The 23104-nt window shown below is 43.3% G+C and overlaps 1 protein-coding gene across 1 annotated transcript in view; it reads left to right on the top strand.

Annotated features, from left to right (window-relative positions):
• Positions 1 to 23104, top strand: part of LOC144493103 (dynein axonemal heavy chain 5-like) — a 214417-nt gene that overhangs the window by 61171 nt on the left and 130142 nt on the right. Inside the window, exons 26-31 of the mRNA XM_078212005.1 lie at positions 56 to 274; positions 3437 to 3499; positions 4782 to 5020; positions 8647 to 8887; positions 10440 to 10639; positions 12713 to 12866. Of these exons, the coding sequence (XP_078068131.1) occupies positions 56 to 274; positions 3437 to 3499; positions 4782 to 5020; positions 8647 to 8887; positions 10440 to 10639; positions 12713 to 12866 (1116 nt within the window). The remainder of the gene's footprint in view (positions 1 to 55; positions 275 to 3436; positions 3500 to 4781; positions 5021 to 8646; positions 8888 to 10439; positions 10640 to 12712; positions 12867 to 23104) is intronic.

Raw genomic sequence — 23104 nt, 5'->3', positions numbered from 1 at the left:
ATATATTGAAAGCAGGTTTTTTTTCTTTAATGGCTTCTCTTTTAAAATAATGCAGGAATTTTTTGCCATGTTAAATAAATATGAGATCCAAGTAGTGAAAGAAGACTCTGACAGAGTGGATACATTGCGTTACACGTGGGAAAAGCTCCTTTTACGTGCAACAGAAGTACAGAATCATCTCATCTCTTTGCAACCTTCATTCCGTGCTGAACTAATCATCGATGTTAAAACATTCATAGAAGATTCTAATACATTTTGTTGTGACTATGAGAAGGTAATATTAACGCGACGTTAAACACAGGTTACATTTCTGATAAATGCTTGACCTATTCTGGCTTATAAATCTTTTAAGTGAAATGATTAGTCACTAAATGACTAATTCAACTTTCTTGGCTCATGCATAAGTAAAAATGAACTAATTAAAATGTTAATTTATTTTTAGAACAAGAGGTTCCGTACTTGCACAAAGCTCATATAGTTTTAGTTTAAAAAGCAAAGTAACTGGAAATGATTTTATAACTATGCTTGTCTCCAATTTCATTGCAGTAAAGTGTAGATAGAAAATTAAGTCAGTCTTTACTATATTAAGGATTCGCTTTGATGTGGATTTTGCTCATGCAGTGTCTGCCATTCCCTGTGGTCCCATTCATTGCAGTCATGCAATGTGAGTTCAGTACGTATTCGATAACATACTGATGTCGACTTGAATTGAATCAATTAAAGAACACTCTAGGGAAGGCTCACTGAAGTAGCTGTCCTTATTATGGAAGAAAATGGATGTAAGATTTCACAAACAATTTTCAAGCATTGCCCACAGGGAGGACAGTATATTTGCAGAATGTAATTGGAATTGAGCAATGGCAGTGGAGCCAGCACATCATTAAATGTCATTACTGAAGTGTTAAAATCAGTACACAAAATGTGAAAAGTTTGTTGCTTTTTCAATACACACAACTGCTATTGGATTATGAAAATGGAAGTCAAGAAAAAACCGACAATGAATAGAATACATACCCTCCCCCCCACCCCCCCCGCCATCAGCCCATGTAGCTCAGTGGATATATACATGTTGTGGTACAAACCAGGAAGATCGCAGGTTTCAGTTTTGCTTTGTGCTGTGTTAGCTGACCTTTGATGAGCTCGCAGTAGGAATTTCACATTTGGCTCTCTAATTCTGGTGTGCGAGTGCTCTGTGATAATTCCTATTGAAAATTACAGTTGTACGGATGTGGGTCACAACAGGATGTGACTTGAGTATGATGTGACTGCATAGTTAAATAGTCTCGCCATTAAATATTGAAAATGTTATTCTTCTGTATCTAATATTATTTAATGATTTCAATTATTAATATAATGTAACCACTTTTTGAGAACAATAACCCAGAATCTTAAAGAAGATATCCTCGCACTTACTGATTCTATTGAAAGAGCAGATGTTGTCACTTTGTACAGTCACCTACTGCCATACCCCCACCTTCTCCTCATAATCCTGCACACTCATCCTTTTCACATAACAGTCTAATTCCCAACTGAAGCATTCAAAAGGGAATTAAGTTAACTGAAAATGAAGGATGTGCAGGGTTATAGGGAGAAGGCAGGGGTGGGTTGCTCATTCAGAAAGTCAGTACAGACATGATGGGTCAAATGGCTGCCTTCTGCACTGTAACAATTCTGTGATATGAACATGTTAAGGAGTATTATTACAGAGTGTAATAGACTAGTTCTTCTATTCCATTTAATGAAAACAAAGTTTTCAAAAATCAGTTGGTGCTATCCAGCACTGACCCCATCTGAATTTTCTTGGTAATTGGAGGCATTTTATTTACATAGAATTAGCAGATGCTTACGACAGTGGTCACAATCTTGTGAAGCTCTTGGGATCTGGAAGTGAAGTGGGCATGGGCAATTAACTGTGCAGGAGGTCAAAGGTCAGTTTCCCGATGATGGGATGAAACTATGGTATTAAGTTGTCAATGGATTGACAGTGGCGGATCAAGCTCCTCATTTGCAAGTGTCAAGATTTCCTTTTTAACAGATTTGATAGATCTGCATATCTGACAGCTCCATTGCCCTCCCTCATCTAGGTGTTTCACAAATGCACTGTCTTGCAAATGGTACAACTTTCATACCATGAAGTAGCTTCCACAAATACAGTCCACATGTTTCGCCTGATTCTGAAGCTTGCAACCCAAACTCCTGTCTGGCAACCTTCTCCAACTGCACATTTATATTGCTTAAAGCTCCAATGAAAGTCAAGTTGCAGTGACTAACAGATGCACCATATGAACTCACCAATGTTCCTTTGCCAGTACCTTCAAAACCCACAAGCACTCCCCTCCAGAAGGACAAGGGCAGCAGATACCTGGGAGCACCATCACCTGGAGGTTCTCCTCCAAGTCACTTACCATCCTGACTTGGATATATATCATCTTTCTTCACTGTCGCTGGGTCAAAATCCTGCAATTCCCTCCCAAACAGCAATATGGATGTACCTACACAATAGGGACATCAAAGGTTCAAGAAGGGAGGGCAACACCACCTTTTCAAGGGCAACTAGGAATGGGCAATAAATGCTGGCCTCGCCAGCGACGCCCACATCCCATAAATGAATTAAAAAAGAACATAGTGCCATTTATATTTGCAGATCACTGAAGATCTTTCATCCTTTTCCAGTAATAGACACAGTTTTACTTGTGGACACAAAAAGCTACTAACCTCCACTGCAACCTCTGTCCAGGCTGCCTTGATCTAGTGGGAGGATTTCCTGCAACCAGTCCTGGAAAGCACGACCTCCAGCTGTTCCCGGATGATCAGGAGGAGAACATGCAGGGAAACAGTGCTGAACCAAGGGGCCATTTATTGTCTGCGCTGAGACATGATTGATGATGGTAGCAGCAGCAGGTTTCCCAGGGGCTGAAAAAGTGTTAACGCCTCCAGAAGGACAGTCACACTGATAATTCCATTTGCAGGGAATGAATGCCTCTCCAGGTGCCTTTTAAATAAGACACTTGAACATTTGACCTCCTCGACCCTGAATAGCTAATTGGCTGGCCACCGCATGATTGCCTGTGGCCAGCCGTCCTGCCTATGAGCAGAAGTGTCACATATTTCTGGTCCTGCTGCTGATAACCTCATTGTTAACAGAAGATTCTGCCCAGTGTGTGCAAATCTCATGCAACTTGAAAATCCAATAGAGGAGAAAATCCCAGAAAAAGTTGTGACGTGGTACATTCAGATCCCTGGCATTCTGTGTTGGGTTTACTAGTTTCCCTTTGCAGTTAAAATGGGAGTTCTTTGGAACTCCTGATGAAATTTAGGACTGTCTTTCTCTGCAGGAGTTTTTTTTTATGTCTGCCAGGATTATTTCCTGTTTTCTTCACTTTCCTTTTTTTTTGCTAATGCAAAACCAAATCCTTTCTTCCATTCTTTTCAATAGGGAGGCCCCATGCAGCCTGGACTGTCTCCACAAGAAGCAAATGATCAATTGGTTATTTATCAGGTGCAGTGACCACAGAACTTGTATGTGTTTAACTAACTGCTTGCAAGTCATGTTTTCTATTCTTTGTTGACAAATTATCTAAATATGCTTGTTATTTATAACATAAATAGAATTTCGGGAAGGTGTAATTTCGAAAGCAATAATTTTATTCATGGAACTAAAACAAAGCATATGCCCACTCTAATAATGAATCCTGTCACACTTCTCAATGAGTCACTTAATTGGTATAATGTTGAAATGTTTGCTTATATATGTTTTGTATGCCCAGTATTGGCTTAAGGTTGTGTACTATCAATTTGGAAAAACCCATGAGGGTTCACCTCTGTGTATCTACTTTGGTCATTGCTCCCGTGACTGAGAAGCAGAGTAATTAAGTAAACTAAGTGGATTCAAGCCACGTCAGTTCATTCAGGTAATTGGATGTTTACCAAAGGGCTTAAATGAATCTGAATTGAAGTGAGGTGCTAATGATTAAAAGATGCTTTTAATGTACAGTACATAGGGCGGCACGGTGGCACAGTAGTTAGTATTGCTGCCTCACAGCGTCAGGGACCCAGGTTCAATTCCAGTCTTGGATAACTGTCTGTGTGGAGTTTGCATGTTCTCCCCGTGCCTGCTTGGGTTTCCTCTGAGTACTCCGGTTTCCTCCCACAGTCTGAAAGATGTGCGGGTTAGGTTGATTGGCCATGCTAAATTGCCCCTTAGCCTCAGGTAGATTAGCAGGGTAAATGCATGGGATTATGGGGATAGGGCCTGGGTGAGACTGTGGTTGGTGCAGGCTCAATGGGCAGAATGGCCTCCTTCTGCACTGTAGTGATTTGATGATTCTATGACTTTGGTGTGTATGAAGAGGTAGGGAGTGCTAGTATTACCCTCGCAAATATAGTAATAAAAGTGCACAGAACCCATCCTATTGATGATCATTCTGATTAACCCTTTAATATCAATAAAAGGAGCAAGAAATATATTTTTAAAAAATGAAATCAGCCAAAGTTAAGTGAAATATAAACTGAAAATATTAAATAATTTTTCATCTGAACAGTTACCTACTTTCCCTAGATAAGATTGATCACATTTCCAACTTTATATTTTAAGGACTGTGAAGTATTGGCGTGTGTCTTCAGTTATTTTTGGTAAAATATTGCAAATTTCTGTTCTGAGGGAAATAGAAATGGTCTGCAATGCTATATTTCTGAACACAATTTAATTGTGGGAGGTTTGTTATGTCGATCTAAGCTATGTTGCATGTTTAATTAGAAGATACCCTGTCAAATCATTGCAGAATCGTTTTGACAACCTCTATCGTAAATTCATCACCTACACTGGTGGCGAGGAACTCTTTGGACTGTCAGTTACACAGTGTCCCCAGTTGTTGGAGATAAAGAAGGAGCTGAACCTGTTGCAAAAACTTTATAGCCTCTATAATAATGTTATCAACACAGTGAATGGCTACTTCGATATTCTCTGGTCTGAGGTGAACATAGAGAAGATAAACGATGAACTTCTGGATTTTCAAAACAGGTTGGTTAGATGTATGTATTCTACTGAGCTTTCAACAGACGTTACGCAACTCTGTGATTTCATTTTTAATGATTATGCACGTGCAGAACGATTCAGGCAATTATTTTCAATTGTCCCAATTACTTCAGAAAGCTTTGTATCAGAATTTCCTTATCCTTTTTCAGATTGTCTGCTGGGCTTGAACTTGTATATAAATACATTAGGGGGTGGGAAAAACTGAACTATCAAAGTGCAAAACCAAAGGAGCAGCCTGGGAAATGTCCTACATGAGTGCTATTGGTATTGCAAAAACACACATCCCACTATTTGATCATTTTGGCAATCTTCATCACAAATTCATCAGTGGCACAAAGTGTTTGATTAGCAAAGTTTCACAACTTTTTGAAATGTTTAAAGTTAAGAAAACACTGAACATGGTAAGATCAGTTAGAGAGGGAGGGGGTGGGAAGAAGAGAGGGACTGCTGATGATTTTTATTTTGATTCAGATTCACTTTCAGTGGGCCAGGCTGGTTTATTGACATAGTTGCTAAAGCTTGAGGGTTAAGTTGATTTGAACTGTAGGATAGGGTTTATTAGGAATAGGTTTGGATGGAAGTCAGTATGTTTTGATCTGACAAGATTTTAATATTATCTACCTTCGATGGACAACATTTGCCAAACAATCTGAGTGTGCTAAGAATTAAACTGATAACCAATTTAAGATTATCAGTACATTATCAGTACATATATTAATACACAGGTCCTTTGCAGATGGAAAGAACATGTACACATATTGCGCCATTTTCAACTAAACAAGATAGGCGACAACTATTCTTTGGTTCATTTCCTTGGGCAATACCTTGACCAATCAGAGTCAACTTGCCTGGTTTGAATTCAAACAAAACAGTTAACTGTCCGTCATCAGTTAACTGGTGCATTCTCCATGGCAATGTCTCTACCGATCATCAACCAATCAGCACTGTCTTCTCATGCAATGTGAATTGTTGTTCTCTTTACATTTGGTATTCTTGCAAATTGTTCAGATGAGTGAAGGATGAAAAGCTTCAACAGCATGTACCTTTTTTTAGCAATAAAGAACAAGAACAAAGAACAATACAGCACAGGAACAGGCCCTTCTGCCCTCCAAGCCCGTGCCGCTCCCTGGTCCAAACTAGACCATTCTTTTGTATCCCTCCATTCCCACTCCATTCAAGTGGCTATCTAGATAAGTCTTAAACGTTCCCAGTGTGTCCGCCTCCAACACCTTGCCTGGCAGCGCATTCCAGGCCCCCACCACCCTCTGTGTAAAATATGTCCTTCTGATATCTGTGTTAAACCTCCCCCCCTTCACCTTGAACCTATGACCCCTCGTGAACGTCACCACCGACCTGGGGAAAAGCTTCCCACCGTTCACCCTATCTATGCCTTTCATAATTTTATACACCTCTATTATGTCTCCCCTCATCCTCCGTCTTTCCAGGGAGAACAACCCCAGTTTACCCAATCTCTCCTCATAACTAAGCCCCTCCATACCAAGCAACATCCTGGTAAACCTCCTCTGTACTCTCTCCAAAGCCTCCACGTCCTTCTGGTAGTGTGGCGACCAGAACTGGGCGCAGTATTCCAAATGCGGCCGAACCAATGTTCTATACAACTGCAACATCAGACCCCAACTTTTATACTCTATGCCCCGTCCTATAAAGGCAAGCATGCCATATGCCTTCTTCACCACCTTCTCCATCTGTGACGTCACCTTCAAGGATCTGTGGACTTGCACACCCAGGTCCCTCTGCGTATCTACACCCTTTATGGTTCTGCCATAAAGATAAAAGTATTTTCTTTATCTGAGCAGACTATATTGTAATATCAAAGGCAGCTACCTTTTTCTGTATAACTTGCTTGGGTCCTACACTGAGGTTTATTGTCTGCTGATACTGCGTGGGATTTTCTGGTCATTCCCCCTGGTGCCAATGGTGAATTTCCGCAGGTTCCCAACAGTGGAGGCGTGAACAAAGGGAAACCCCGTTGACGGCGGCAGGACCGGAGCAGGAGGCAGAAAATCCCAGCCATTGACTAATTCTGCTGATGAAGCTTATAATGACTTTTCAGACAATTGTGTTTCATATTTTGTCCAATAGTATTTTATAATAAACTTGTTTTTTTTTAGTTATTTGCTCTTGAGATGTGGATACCATTAAGGCAGAACTTGTTGTTAGTCTTGGTTATTGTGAAGGCAGTAATGGGGTTAATTCTCATGGGGATTTGGATCTTCCCCAGTCTATTCTTGAGAAGAGATTCTGACTGGACTGGGGTGGCTGGTTCCCTTCCTTGAAGGGCAGAAATCCTTTTTTCATTGCCAGATAGAGCATTTAATAAAGACATTGGCCTAGAAAGTGTGTCATAAACATGGTGCAGCACACATCCAATGTGTTCAGCAGCAGTATCATGCAAATTGGTCAACCAGCTTCAACTGTTTATTGTCAGTGAGCTGTGGCATCACAGATTGACAGTCACATAGGGGTTGGTGTGGTTTTAATGAAAGAATTGAGAGGTGGCAAGCAGCACTTGGTAGGCTTAATGTAGAGCCTAAAGGGGTAGAAATGCTCTTCTTGGCTTCCCACTGAAGCAAATAAAAAATAGTTAAAGCCTATCTTTGGATGACAGCCTCCAGCAGTCCATTTAAGATACCTTTGGCTTGGCTGCTGAGAATCCAAATAAACTTTTAATTTTTTTTCATATAGAGGATGTGAGCATCACTGGCAAGGCTGGCATTTATTGCCCATCCCTAATAAATGCTGGCCTAGCCAGCAATGCCCACATCCTGTAAATGAAAAAAAAAGATGCTTGACAAGGTGGAGGTGAGTTTCTTTCTTGAATCACTGCAATCCATGTGGTGTAGGTACACCCACAGTGCTGTCAGGGAAGGAATTCCAGGATTGTGATCCAGGGATGCTGACAGAGCGATGATATATCAATGAGTAGTATGATAATTGACCTGGAGGTAGTGGTGTTCCTATTGTGCCGATGGCCTTCGTCCTTCTAGATGGTAGACTTTGTGGATTTGAGAGGTGTTGTCTAAAATTTCTTATGTTTTGAGGTCATTTGCAATCAAATTGTGTGAATGGGGTTTGGAGATAGTCGGTAGATTTACAGGTGAAAAAGGTTTCATGCCAGTTTTAGGCACCTGCCCTGGACGGTGATGGTGGAGCCCTAACTGTTTTGGTGGACCACACAGCACCTATTGGTTGGGCCCTTAGGAGCCCATTTTATGTTTGTATATTTCAATTTGCCAGTCATTAAGTTGAACTTTCAATTTGGTTGGGATGGAAAGGGGGCAGTAGCAGTTTGGCCACTGGTGTGCAGCCTTTCTGCTTTTTCTTTTGATTGACTTTCAGGGGAAAATTGGACTGGGTGTGTAACAACCAGCCGATCGCCACTTCAAAAATGTCAGCTGAAATTTAAAATACATTGTTAATTGATTTTCAGAAAAGTGACAACTGAAAAGTAATCCATTGTTTTTGTTTCATCTCAACAACTTACTAATGAATAAATTTGAAAGTCTAGTTCCTAAGTGCACCCTATTAGAAGTGTAGTTTGTGTTAGAGCGGATTACAGCATAATCAGTATTGGAGTAACTGCATTTCAGGTGTCGTAAATTGCCTCGAGGTTTGAAGGACTGGCCGGCCTACCTTGATTTAAAGCAGACTATTGATGACTTCAGTGAAAGCTGCCCACTGTTAGAGATGATGTCCAACAAGGCCATGATGCCTCGTCATTGGCAGCGTATTGCCCAAGTCACAGATCATGACTTTGATGTTGACAGTGAAACATTTAAATTGTCCAATATTATGGAAGCTCCACTGTTAAAGTACAAAGAGGAGATTGAGGTGAGTCTTGATTTGTAGAGATATAAGAATTTATGGTATTGACTATTGTTATGATCTGGTTAGGGACTGTCAATATTTAAAAATAAATCTGAACCAATAGAACTATGCCTCAGGATTTCAATTTTTTAAAAAAACAAACGTTATTGTACAATGGTCAGTTTATTACTCAATTTAAACAATACATTTAAAAGTTTTTTAAACCTCCACATTAGTTTCCTTGCATCCAATAGAGCCAACTAATTTTGAGAGTATCCTTGAAGACTTGCAAGTGAGCGCAATTCATGGAAATCCCCAAAGGAGATTTTATCCTGGGGAAGATTTGATTTAGGGGTGGCACGGAGGCACAGTGGTTAGCACTGCTGCCTCACAGCACCAGGGTTCGATTCCCAGCTTGGGTCACTGTCGTTGTGGAGTTTGCACATTCTCCCCATGTTTGCGTGGGTTTCCTCCGGGTGCTCCGGTTTCCTCCCACAGTCCAAAGATGTGGGGGTTAGGTGGATTGGCCATGTTAAATTGCCCCTGAGTGTCAGGGAGCATGGGGTTATGGGGATAGACCCTGGATAGGAGGCCAAATGGCCTCCTTCTGCACTGTAGGATTCTATGATTCCTATGAAGTGGCCAGTTTTGTAAGTGGGGCTGGCTTCCAGCACAATCTTTTGCAAACTGGTGCAGAAGATCATCGAGCTTGGTTGTGCTTAATGTACTTTGCACTGCTTACACTGCAAAAACCAACTTCACTGTGAGCAGAAACTGTACCCCTGTACCCCTTGCTCATATTCCCCCAACGTTTTGGTAGGCAGAGTGACAATTGTTTTGTGATATGAGACGAGATGTGAGTTCCTCCATTTTACAGAAAACTGATGAAAGTACAGAGTAACAGATATAATGAAAACGTACTTACTTAAACTAACATTAAGCCCCACAATGTCACACAGCTGTACTTTATACATTTGAGTTTTCCCTTTTCCACTTTCTGATCCCCAATAATTCTTTATTTTTTGTTTAATTATAATTTATTATAATTATTTACTTTCTTTGAGCTATGCGTTATTTGATCTAACAATCTTTTTACATGAAGCAAAATATTGAGTCCCTCACTTATACCCAGCATGGTGGCACAGTGGTTAGCACTGCTGCCTCACAGTGCCGGGGACCCGGGTTTGATTCCGGCCTCGGGTGACTGTGTGGAGTTTGCACTGTGTCTGTGTGGGTTTCCTTTAGGTGCACTGGTTCCTTCCACAGTCCAAAGATTTGCAGTTTAGGTGGATTGGTCATGTTAAATTGCCCCTTAGCATCCAAAGATATGTAGGTTAAGTGGGTTCGCCATAGGTGGATTAGCCGTGATAAATGTGTGGAGTTACAAGGATAGGGCATAGGAGGAGTCCTGGGTGGGATATTCTTTCGAAGAGCCAGTGCAGACTCAATGGCCTCTTTCTGCACTGTAGGGATTCTGTGGCTCTATGGTTCTATAACCAACCAGTTTCATTACTAATCTGGAGACATGTGAAAAAGATTTGAAAACAGTATTCTGATTATCATGTTTGGGCTTTAGGATATTTGCATCAGTGCTGTAAAGGAAAAAGATATTGAACAGAAGCTGAAGCAGGTCTTAGTGGAGTGGGATAATCGATACTTCACATTTTCCAATTTCAAAACACGCGGTGAGCTCCTTCTCCGTGGTGACAGCACTTCTGAGATCATCACTTTTGCTGAAGATAGCTTAATGGTTCTTGGTTCTCTGCTGAACAATCGGTAAGATCTCAATGTGTGCATCATTTATCAGTTGTCAAAGGTAATGCATCCCCAATCAAAGAAAATGGATAGAAGCGAGGATTTGTTTTTGGTATGTTATTCACTGGTGAGATACTGTTTAATCTTCCAGGGGATCTGTACTTTGATTTCAATCAAATTTCAGAACATTATAATGTTACCTTCAAAATTTATCATAATTAGAGCATCTATTCAGAGATGTCCTTATCCAACTTGCAACTTAAGGACAATCCCATCAAATATAATGGACGATCGTGGATTTGGGCATATCAGGTAACAGGTTGACATAAAAACTAGTTGGATGGTTTGATCTGAAAGCTGTTTTTATTATTTAATTTTACCATCATAACTTAAAAACAAATGAAGGAGCCTAGATTATGGGTCAGGGTTAAGGATGCAAGTAACTGTCAAAGCTGAAGAGAGTATAAGGAAAAATGAGATATATCCAGATTTGGTGTTCAGGTGATTCAAAGCTTCTATTTTAAAAACCCATAGATTATCCAAGGTAAGGAAGATTGAGGGAGCTGCATGGCTCCACAGTTCTGTGAAAGCTGATTTGGAATAGAAGGATGACACAATAAGTCTCAATTTCAACCTGAGATTGGAGAGAGTTTAATTAAATTGTAGAATGAAATAGTATGGATCAACAGGTGGTAGTCTGTACACAGAGACTGGAAAAGACTGCACCGGATCTTAAAAGTGCGAAGATCCTGGCTGAAATGTTCGCCCAGTATTAAGATAACACATTGGGGAGGCAATGGCCTTGTGGTATTACCATTAGATTATTAATCCAGAAACTTAGCTAATGTTCTGGGGACCCAGGTTCGAATCCCGCCACGGCAAATGGTGAAATTTGAATTCAATTACAAACATCTGGAATTAAGAATCTACTGATGACCATTAAACCATTGTCGATTGTCGAAAAAACTCATCTGGTTCACTAATGTCCTTTAGGGAAGGAAATCTTCCATGCTTACCTGGTCGGGCCTACATGCAACTCCAGAGCCACAGCAATGTGGTTGAATCTCAACTGCCCTCCAAGGGCAACTAAGGATGGGCAATAAATGCTGGCCAACCAGTGACGCCCATGCCCCACGAATGAATTTTTAAAAAAGCATAAGAAACAAACAACACAATTTGGAATAGACCATTTGGTCATTCGAGCCTGCCACACCATGTAACATGATCATGGTTCTACCTCAACCCCTCTGTCCCAAATTATCCCCTTATTCCTCAATTCCCTTAATATCCAAATATCTATCAATCTCAATCTTGAATATATTTAATGATGGAGCACCACTGCCCTCTGAATTGAGAATTCCTAAGATCCCCAATCCTTTGAATTGAGGAAATTTCTCCTCATCTCAGTCCTAAATGGGCAAACTCTTATTCTGAGGCTGTGACCTAGTTTTAAATTCTCCAGTCTGAAGCTCATATCGATATGAACTGAACTTTGACAATTTACTCGATTAAAAAGTGAATATCGTCAGTATTCTGTTCAGAAAATCACTGCAAAATAATGCCATTCCTTTAATCTGCATTTACATTCTGTGCCTTTGTAATTTTAAATGATTGGATATTTGATTAAAACAACATTGAATTAAGGGGAGTAGACAGTTACTCATTGTCAGAAATGCAATGACAGGTTTCATCATAGTCGGGTATTAAATGAGTATAAAGATTGATCTATCATGAGATTCATTATTCTTCAGTATTTAAGAGCGGCATGCTAACTTAGTTCTTCCACACTGATGAATTCAGCAGTTTGAAAACCTAGATTATGTTTCCTGAGTGTCATCAGCATTTGCTAAAATAGATTTATTCAAAGACAGATAGATACATCAACACCTGAGTCTATGACTCCATGACCTGAAATGAAGTGTAAATGTCAAGATTATTGACAACATCATTCACATGAGAATGCATTGAATTTACATGAACAATTCCAATGTAAAATTCAACTCAATATCCAAAACAGCAAAAAAAGTGCAAAACTGTAAATTCCTCCTGACTGTCAAAGTGAGCTTATTTGACATGCCTATTTTATTCTCTCAGGTACAATGTGCCATTTAAAGCACATATTCAAAAATGGGTACACAAGCTGTCCTCCACCACAGATATCATCGAGAGCTGGCTGACTGTACAAAACCTTTGGATCTATCTGGAAGCAGTGTTCGTGGGTGGAGACATTGCCAAGCAGCTTCCAAAGGTCAGCTATCATTTATTTAAAATAAAATTTCCACCTGGAAATGCAAGATCATGCAAAGTATCAAAGTTTTGGATTGATGGGCAAATAAGTGATATTTGGTTTTTCTGACGTCAAATGACCTCACCGAAACAACTCAGGGAATGGGCTAGTGGTGATGATCAATGCTGGTGTTTTAATGCTTAGTTCCTCCAAGTGTGGGTATGCACATATTCAAGTTCCCGCTCCCCTCGCTGCCAACACTGAGTTGCTTCAAGCAAGAAAGAGGCAAGCACAAGGTGCAGAATTTCATGTGAGAGTGAATTGGAGAGAAGATCTGATATCTCCAAGATATCAATTATAGTGACAGGAACAGCAATGGGTAGCACGGTGGCACAGTGGTTAGCACTGCTGCCTCACAGTGCCAGAAACCCAGGTTCGATTCCTGGCTTGGGTCACGATCTGCGTGGAGTCTGCACGTTCTCCCTGTGTCTGAGTGGGTTTCCTCCGGGTGCTCTGGTTTCCTCCCAAAGCCCGAAAGACGTGCTGGTTAGATGCATTGACCATGCTACATTCTCCAACAGTACCCGAACAGGTGCCGGAGTGCGGCGACTAGGGTATTTTCATAGTAACTTGATTGCAGTGTTAATTAAGCCTTCTTGTGACACTAATAAATACACGTTAAAATATGAAAAAGGTGCATGCTTGCCTCCTTAATTACAAAGTGGTCATTGATATAAGTGGTATTCTAAAACAATGATTGCCTCACTCATGCTAGCTTGTTAATGCAGAGGAGCTTCATTCTCTGGAAAAACTAACATAGAATTATGTTTAATCTATATACCACTATAAAACTATCATAGAATCCCTACAGTACAGAAGGAGGCCATTCGGACCATCAAGTCTGTACTGATCACAATCCCACCCAGGCCCTATTCCCATAACCCCACACATTTACCCCCTGTGTCAATTTAGCGTGGCCAATCAACCTAACCCGCACATCACCCTGGTAAGGATCAAATTCATACTGAAAAGTTTGAATGTTAAGAATCGGTTTACAATGTCACTGTTCATTCCAAATGGGAAACCTAAACCAGAGCTATCAAGTATATTTGAACTGCACATTAGACAGTAAAAAAATGTTACTCAGCTTTTTGCTGAAACCAAGCAATAAGTTCAATATACAAAGATATAAAATTGATGGACAGGAAAGACCCACTGGTACTTCAAAAATATACCACTACATAAATAAACACTTCTTTCCTCCCTCCCACCTCAATCATGTAATCTCCTGGGAGAGGCATGAGGAAGAAAACCCACTGACAATTAGGGAAAAAGATTCTGGAAAATTCCTCTTTGACCCCTCAGGCATTTGAAACAAAGAACAAGAACAAAGAACAATACAGCACAGGAACAGGCCCTTCGGCCCTCCAAGCCCGCGCCGCTCCCTGGTCCAAACTAGACCATTCTTTTGTATCCCTCCATTCCCACTCCGTTCAACTGGCTATCTAGATAAGTCTTAAACGTTCTCAGTTTGTCCACCTCCACCACCTTTGCCCGGCAGCGCATTCCAGGCCCCCACCACCCTCTGCGTAAAATACGTCCCTCTGATATCCATGTTAAACCTCCCCCCTCTCACCTTGAACCTATGATCCCTCGTGAACATCACCACCGACCTGGGAAAAAGCTTCCCACCGTTCACCCTATTGATGCCTTTCATAATTTTATACACCTCTATTAGGTCACCCCTCATCCTCCGTCTTTCCAGTGAGAACAACCCCAGTTTACCCAATCTCTCCTCATAACTAAGCCCTTCCATACCAGACAACATCCTGGTAAACCTCCTCTGCACTCTCTCTAAAGCCTCCACGTCCTTCTGGTAGTGTGGCGACCAGAACTGGGCGCAGTATTCCAAATGCGGCCGAACCAACGCTCTATACAACTGCAACATCAGACCCCAACTTTTATACTCTATGCCCTGTCCTATAAAGGCAAGCATGCCATATGCCTTATTCACTACCTTCTCCACCTGTGACGTCACCTTCAAGGATCTGTGGACTTGTACACCCAGGTCCCTCTGCGTATCTACACCCTTTATGGTTCTGCCATTTATCGTATAGCTCCCCACTACGTTCGTTCTACCAAAATGCATCACTTCGCATTTATCTGGATTGAACTCCATCTGCCATTTCTTTGCCCAAATTTCCAGCCTATCTATATCCTTCTGTAGCCTCTGACAAACCAGTCCAGGAGATCAATTGTTATCCATAAAACAATATGGGTGAGAAATTGGGGGCCATTTGCAGCAGAGTTTGGGCACTCTGACAGCCTTCAAAGCTCTAAGTGGTGTCTGCAAAGCCATGAAGAGGATAAACTGTGACAGTGCCATATTGGTAACAGCATAAGTGTACACACAGTGAATTGCAGCCCCAAGTATACAGAGCAGGCAGGTCATGACATCAATCAGCATATAATACTGATATGATACCAGCAGTGCCATGTTGGAGCTCAATGCTACAATTAATGCCTTCTCTGAACCTCGCACGGCTGAATATGCATTCAGTAACCCCTCCAACCCCCCGCCAAATTAATGAACATTATTTAATGAGACCATCACAGATGAGTTGATTGATTTTTTTTTCTGGCTGTTGTTTTGATTCTGCAAGTTTTTGGTGTTTTTGATTGTTGTCCAAAGTTGCACCTGCAATTTGGCAGGGGCTGAGGGAGTTTTTGCTGACTTCAATGATTTTGCACAAGCCAGATATGGCTGCAATCTTAGACATTTCCTTGGAATACTGCATGGCTTGGAAAATGGGCAGAGGCCAAACTGAGTGCAGCAAGCTGCTGGAAAAGGGAGGAGGAGCAGGAAGAAGAGTTCTTACCAGGAAGCCATTGTGATCACTTCAAAATTATGTCTGTGGGCTTCAGACGTTCAAACCAGCAAAGGGCTTTATTGAGAAGATGCTGACACTACAGGCTGCAATATTACATTGCCTGTTTGCCCACGCAAATGGGACATGATCAGTCTCTTAAAGTGCCCTTGTTCCACTGCAAGGCTGCTACTGAGAAAACATTAGAAGTATCATGAACACACAGCAGCCATATACATCCACAACATGCAATTTTCCAATCTGAATGTCAGTAAGAAACAATGAGTGAAGATCTTTACAGTTCAGTAAGGATGTCATCACTGAAATCTGCTATGTGCTGTAGCCACAACTGAAACTTTAGAGCAGGACAAAGACTGCATTGCCAGTGGCTGTGAAGGTGACCGTAACAATCAACATTTATGATTCTAGCTCTTACCAGGCTGGAACTGGAGCTATTTGCAATATATTGCCATTTGCAATCCACTGGGCCCTGAGGCTGTCTTGTCAAGGAACTAGAACTATATTTCATTCTCTCTTACAGAATGAAGCAAATGGAGTATGTACATGGCTTCACTGGGATTGCAGACATTCACATGATGCAGGGTGCCATAAACTGCATGCACATTGCTGCATGTCAATTATGTCCTTTCAGACCAAAATAGATTTCAATTCCTCAATGTCAGATAGTGTGAGATCACAGAAAGCAAATCACGTTAGTGAATTTTTGAAGTCCTGCAGCAAATTCATAATACCCTCCACATTGTGGCACTCTGCTATACCAGCTACATTTAGGTCACCACAGCAAACCAAAAGGTGACTACTGGGGTGTGTTGGGTAATTCACTGACAACTTTGTTGCAAAAGCTTCACACAAAACAACCCGCTTCATTGGCACCCCATTGGCAAACGTTCACTCCCTTCACCATCACTCTGAGGGCTCGATTTTACCATTGCTAACGGGCGCGAAAACGTGGTAATGTCAGGCGTGAGGCCATTAACGTGATCTGCGCCCGCATCTGCGCAGATACCCACTTTACCAAGGTCTCGAAAATGGTCACGATCCAATTCGCGCCCGAAATGGGCGCAACAGCGATTTAAATGCATTTGTATGCATTCAAATTGAATTAATGAACTGCCTGCCCAACTTTATTAGCATTTCCCCCTCCACAAATGAAAAGTGGAGCTTGTTCAAGGAACAAATACTGCGTGTCCTTGATAGGTATGTTCCTGTCAGGCAGGGAGGAAAAGGCCGAGTGAGGGAACCATGGTTCACAAAAGAGGTTGAATGTCTTGTCAAGAGGAAAAAGGAAGCGTACGTAAGGATGAGAAAACAAACCTCAGTTGGGTCGCTTGAGAGTTACAAGGTAGCAAGGAATGAGCTAAAAAAAAGGGCTTAGGAGAGCTAGGAGGGGGCATGAGACGTCCTTGGCGGGTCGGATCAAGGAAAACCCCAAGGCTTTTTACTCCTATGTGAGAAATAAAAGAATGACCAGGGTGAGGTTAGGGCCGGACAAGGATAGTCATGGGAACTTCTGCATGGAGTCAGAAGAGATAGGAGAGGCGATGAATGAATACTTTTCTTCAGTGCTCACCAAGGAGAGGGGCCATGTTTTTGAGGATGTGAGTGTGATACAGACTGATAGGCTGGAGGAGGTAGATGTTCTGAGGGAAGATGTATTAGCAATTTTGAAAAACCTGAGGGTCGATAAGTCCCCTGGGCCAGATGGGATATATCCTAGGATTCTTTGGGAGGCAAGGGATGAGATTGCAGAGCCTTTGGCTTTGATCTTTGGGTCCTCACTGTCCACGGGGATAGTGCCAGAGGACTGGAGAGTGGCAAATGTTGTTCCTCTGTTCAAGAAAGGAAATAAGAATGACCCTGGTAATTATAGGCCGGTTAGTCTTACTTCGGTGGTCGGTAAGTTAATGGAAAAGGTCCTGAGGGATAGGATTTATGACCATTTGGAAAGATGCAGCTTAATCCGGGATAGTTAACACGGATTCGTGAAGGGCATGTCGTGCCTCACAAATTTGATTGAATTCTTTGAGGAGGTAACTAAGTGTGTAGATGAAGGTAGAGCAGTTGATGTTGTATACATGGATTTTAGTAAGGCGTTTGATAAGGTTCCCCATGGTCGGCTCATGAAGAAAGTAAGGAGGTGTGGGATAGAGGGAAATTTGGCCAATTGGATAAGTAACTGACTATCTCATAGAAGACAGAGGGTGGTGGTGGATGGAAAATTTTCAGACTGGAGACCAGTTACCAGCAGTGTACCACAGGGATCAGTGCTGGGTCCTCTGCTATTTGTGATTTTTATCAATGACTTGGAGAAGGGGACTGAAGGGTGGGTCAGTAAATTTGCTGATGACACCAAGATTGGTGGAGTAGTGGATGAGGTGGAGGGCTGTTGTAGGCTGCAAAGAGACATTGACAGGATGCAGAGCTGGGCCGAAAAATGGCAGATGGAATTTAACCCTGATAAGTGCGAGGTGATTCATTTTGGTAGGACAAATTTGAATGCGGATTACTGGGTCAATGGCAGGGTTCTGAGGAATGTGGAGGAACAGAGAGATCTTGGGGTTCATATCCACAGATCTCTGAAGGTCGCCACTCAAGTGGATAGAGCCGTGAAGAAGGCCTATAGTGTGTGAGCGTTTATTAACAGGGGATTTGAGTTTAAGAGCCATGGGGTTATGCTGCAACTGTACAGGACCTTGGTGAGACCACATCTGGTCACCTCACTATAAGAAGGATGTGGAAGCATTGGAGAGAGTGCCGAGGAGATTTACCAGCATGCTGCCTGGTTTGGAGGGTAGGTCTTATGAGGAAAGGTTGAGGGAGCTAGGGCTTTTCTCTTTAGAGCGGAGGAGGATGAGAGGCGACTTAATAGAGGTTTATAAGATGATGAGAGGGATAGATAGAGTGGATGTTCAGAGACTATTTCCTCGGGTGGATGTAGCTGTTACTAGGGGGCATAACTATAAGGTTCATGGTGGGAGATATAGGAAGGATGTCCGAGGTAGGTCCTTTACTCAGAGAGTGGTTGGGGTATGGAATAGACTGCCTGCTGTGATAGTGGAGTCGGACACTTTAGGAACTTTCAAGCGGTTATTGGATAGGCACATGGAGCACACTAGAATGATAGGGAGTGGGATAGCTTGATCTTGGTTTCGGACAAAGCTCGGCACAACATCGAGGGCCGAAGGACCTGTACTGTGCTGTACTGTTCTATGTTCTTACTATCGTGTTCGCGTGTCCAGATTCGGCACAAAACAGACATGCTCTGCAAAAGGTCTGATTCAGGGCGCTCCAGCTGCTGAAGAAGTAAGTTCAGAGCTTCTAACAGCTCTCTGACTCAGATCGGTGGTGGGGGGGGAGGGAGGCGGGCCAGATCATTCTCTGGTGGCTGGGGGGCGGGTGGTGGGGAGGCGGGAGAAGGGAGGCCCGATCATTTTCTGATTGGTGGGGGAGGAGGAGGCGGGTCAGATGTATCTCTGGTGGATGGGAGAGGAAGGACAGATCGCTCTCTGGTGGATGGGGGGAGGGAGGACAGATCACTCTCTGGTGGGGGAGAGGGAGGGCTGAGGGAGGCCAGATTGTCATCTGGTGGGAGGGAAGGGGAGGCGGGCCCGATCATTCTCTGGTGGGGGGGAGGGAGGAGGAGGCGGGTCAGATATATCTCTGGTTGGGGTGGGAGGGAGGCCCGATCATTTTCTGGTGTAGGGGGGAAGGAGGAGGGCAGATTGTTGTCTGGTGGAGGGGTAGGCATGAACTTTCTCTGGAGGGGTGGCGGGGGGGGGGGGGGGGGCCCGATCATTCTCTGGGGCAGGGGGTGGGGAGGAGGCCTGATCATTCTCGGGGGGGGGGGCAATCATTCTCGGGGGATGGGGTTGGGGAGGCCCGATCATTCTCTGGGGGGTGGGGGGAGGCCTGATCATTCTCTGGGAGGGGGAGGGGGAGGCTCAATCATTCTCTGGGGGGGATGGGGGAGGGGGGGGGGAAGTTCATTCTATCCTATCACATTTCTAATTCTGATCATTTCTGTTATAAATGCCACTTAGATTATATTTCACTTGCCATGAATGTTTTTTTCCCTACACCAGCAAATTCAGAAGAAATAGAAATTATTGTATTACCATTTCCCAAATTGTCTTCGAAACTTGGAAATGCAGCTCTTAGAATTAACTGCAAGTTTTCTGTTGCTAAACACAATTCCAAAGGTTTGTGAATTAACCAATGGTTATTTGTTCACACACCTATATGTTTCATTGCACAACTTCAATAAAGGCCTGGATATGTACCTCGGTGGATTTTGCAAGTACAGGCAGCAGAGAGAAGGGATTCCACAGCTATAATAGTGCATGTGCACTTAATTAATGAAGCTGTCAAAGTACTCGGCTGTGAGTATGTGAAATATACTGGGAGGGAGGCCAGACGGATCTCTGGTGGAGAGGGCGGGAGGGAGAAGCAGGGGCAGGGGCGTCTGCTGCCACTCTGTGGGCGATCAGTTGGGGGGGAAAGGGGGCAGGGGGTCGCGATCGGTCTAGGTAGTGGGGGGGCGGAGGTGGTGGATAAGGGGGAAGGTTATGTTATCGGGGTGGGGGTGATGTCTGTGGGGGCTTTTTGCGGCCCGGGAGCGATGTGACAGCGGCACAATTTTCAATTTTTTTTCTAACTGCGCATGCGCAGTTCAAAGCTCCAATCGTTTCAGGTGCTAAGCCCCGCGCACAGCGCAATTCAGACTCGCGATTTCTTTTTCAGGCTAAGTGCTAATGGGGGTGCCTTAAAGCAGATTTCCAAGTTGGATCTGAATTGTGCCCAGATTCAGCACTTAGAATGAAAATGGTAAAATCGGGCCCTTAGTGGCAGCAGTGTGGACTATCTACCAGATGCACTGTTTTGAGGTGGCACCTTCCAAACCCATGGCCACTACCATCTAGAAGGCAAGGGCAGCAGATGCGTGGGAATACCACGACCTGGAAGTTCCCCTCCAAGTCACTCACCATCGTGACTTGGAACTATATTGCCGTTCCTTCATTGCCACTGGGTCAAAATCCAGGAACTCGCTTGCGAACAGTACTGTGGTGTACTTACACCACATGATTACAACAGTTCCAGAATGCAGCTTACCACCACCTTCTCAAGGGCAATTAGAAATGGGCAATAAATGCTTCCCCAGCAACGTGCATTTCCTAAGAATGAACTTTTAAATAACACGCTAAAAGCCATGCTGCTACATGAACATAGTACTGCAGACCAATAGCGTGTTGAAACAATGCCTTGTTCTGGATGAGCCCTACAGTAATCAATAGTGTGGGTATGAAGTTCTGTGATGGTCTTTTTTTTAATTCTTCTATGGGATGTGGGTATCACTGACAAAGCCAGCATTTGTTGCCCACCCTAATTGCCCTTGAACTGAATGGCTTTTCTCGGCCATTTCAGAGGCCAGTTAAGAGTCAATCACATTGCTGTGCATTGGGAATCACATATAGGCTAGACTGAGTAAGGATGACAGATTTCCTTCCTTAAAGGGCATTAGTGAATCAGATGGATTTTTACAGCAATCAGTTATAATTTAATGGTCACTCTTACAGAGACTAGGGTTGGGATTTTCTCCAGTTTTGGCAAAGGCCAACGCTGGGTGGGAAAAGCAGCGTTGAAGCTGTTGACAATGATGGCGGTTTTCTCCACCATGTAGTGTGAAACTTTGGGGAAAAAAACTCAAAGTCACGGGTCACACGACATATCGCTGGCAGGGTGGCCTCTGATTCACCTGCCCTGCCAGCAACATAGACACTCAATGATCTGGGCACCATTTCTAAAAGCTGCTCCAGCAGGCAAACCAGTTCATCCAGATGCACCCCCTGGCACAATCCTGGCACTACCTTGGTATCAAGCTTGCATCCCCCCCTCCCCCGACACTCCTCGGGCATGATCCTCTGAATACTGCACTCGCCTGAGCTCCCCTTGGACTACTGCTCGCCAGTGCATGCCTTGAGAAACCAGAGGTGCTACATTCTGTTCTGCCATCACGCCACTGTGGATGGATGTTTTGATGTCGGGGGACGATTCCGGCATATGGGCCTTGTAATTATATGCAAATTTATCATAATGTAGTTCCCAACATTGAATGTATTGAAATATGGCCTGTCGCTGACGAAGAGAGGGGGCAATCACGTCATGCTTTCATGTCGTCGTGAAATGCAACTTCGGACTTCTTGCAATATTTTCCACTCCTGTCGCCAATTTAATGGACAAATTGCTCAGCTGCTATGAAACCCTGCAAGCCCCTTTGCACACTGTAGTCTACAGTCATAATGACAGCAATATGAGCTTGCATGGCAGATGTAGGGTGGCTGTGCTGCTAATGCTGCAATAGAAATTTGGCGTCAGCCCTCAGACTCTGCAGTGTCGATGGGTCTAAAATTGTACGACCAGAGTTGGCTACCACATCCAACCTGAAAAGAATAGGCCAGGGGCTCTGCTAAGCTCTATGTCAAGTTGTTTCCAGACTCCCTCCAAGCTCCTTGATATTGACTGCAGGCTTCTGAGCTTCCCAATATGCCAAGCATTGAGCTGTGCATGGCCATCAGCTTTCTTCAGTCGGCTGTCCCATCAAAGTGCTCATCTGATGAGCTGGCACCGGTGCTATCCTTGCCCATGTCTTTCTTGGCTGCAGTTGACTTGTGCACAGTGTATCACACCTTCCAACGCACCCTCTAAATTGTGCCCAGTGTTAGTATCTGAGCAGGCAGCTGTGAGTATGAAGTCAAACGTTGGTGTATTTTTAACATCACTGTCTTGTGTCTATTCTTCACTGTCTGGCCAGGTTGCACAATATTTAAAAAAAGACAAGTTGTGGTTTGGTGAGTGGTGGTGGTGAGGGTGGGGATGGAGGGAGGCTGCATGTTATGTCAGCTGCAGACTTTAAATCAAGAGAGAATGTGGAATGAAAGGGAGGTGGAACGTGAGAAGGAGGCTATCATTGGCTTCACATTCAGCACTAGTCACAATCTGTGCAATGGACATCATAGTAATGGTCGTTACCATCTCCTCCATGAAGTTTAGGGCCTGTCCCCTTTCAGTTAGTTTCTGCAGCATCCTGTTGTGTACAAGCTTGTCCTGTAAGAGACAAGGAACGATGCCAATGCATGTTTTGCAATCTGTTTGGACAACCCAGGCCTTTTCCCGTGGTAATCCACCTAACCTACATATCTTTGGACAACAAGGGGCAAATTAGCATGGTCAATCCACCTAACCTGTACATCTTTGAACTGTGGGAGGAAACTGGAGCACCCGAAAGAAACCCATGCAGACACAAGGAGAACTCGGGTCCCTGGCGCTGTGAGGCAGCAGTGCTTACCACTGTGCCATCGTGCCGTTGGATGCTGG

The sequence above is a fragment of the Mustelus asterias genome, chromosome 4 (assembly GCF_964213995.1).
Source record: "Mustelus asterias chromosome 4, sMusAst1.hap1.1, whole genome shotgun sequence".
Classification (NCBI taxonomy): domain Eukaryota; kingdom Metazoa; phylum Chordata; class Chondrichthyes; order Carcharhiniformes; family Triakidae; genus Mustelus; species Mustelus asterias.
This window is presented reverse-complemented; position numbering and strand designations above follow the sequence as displayed.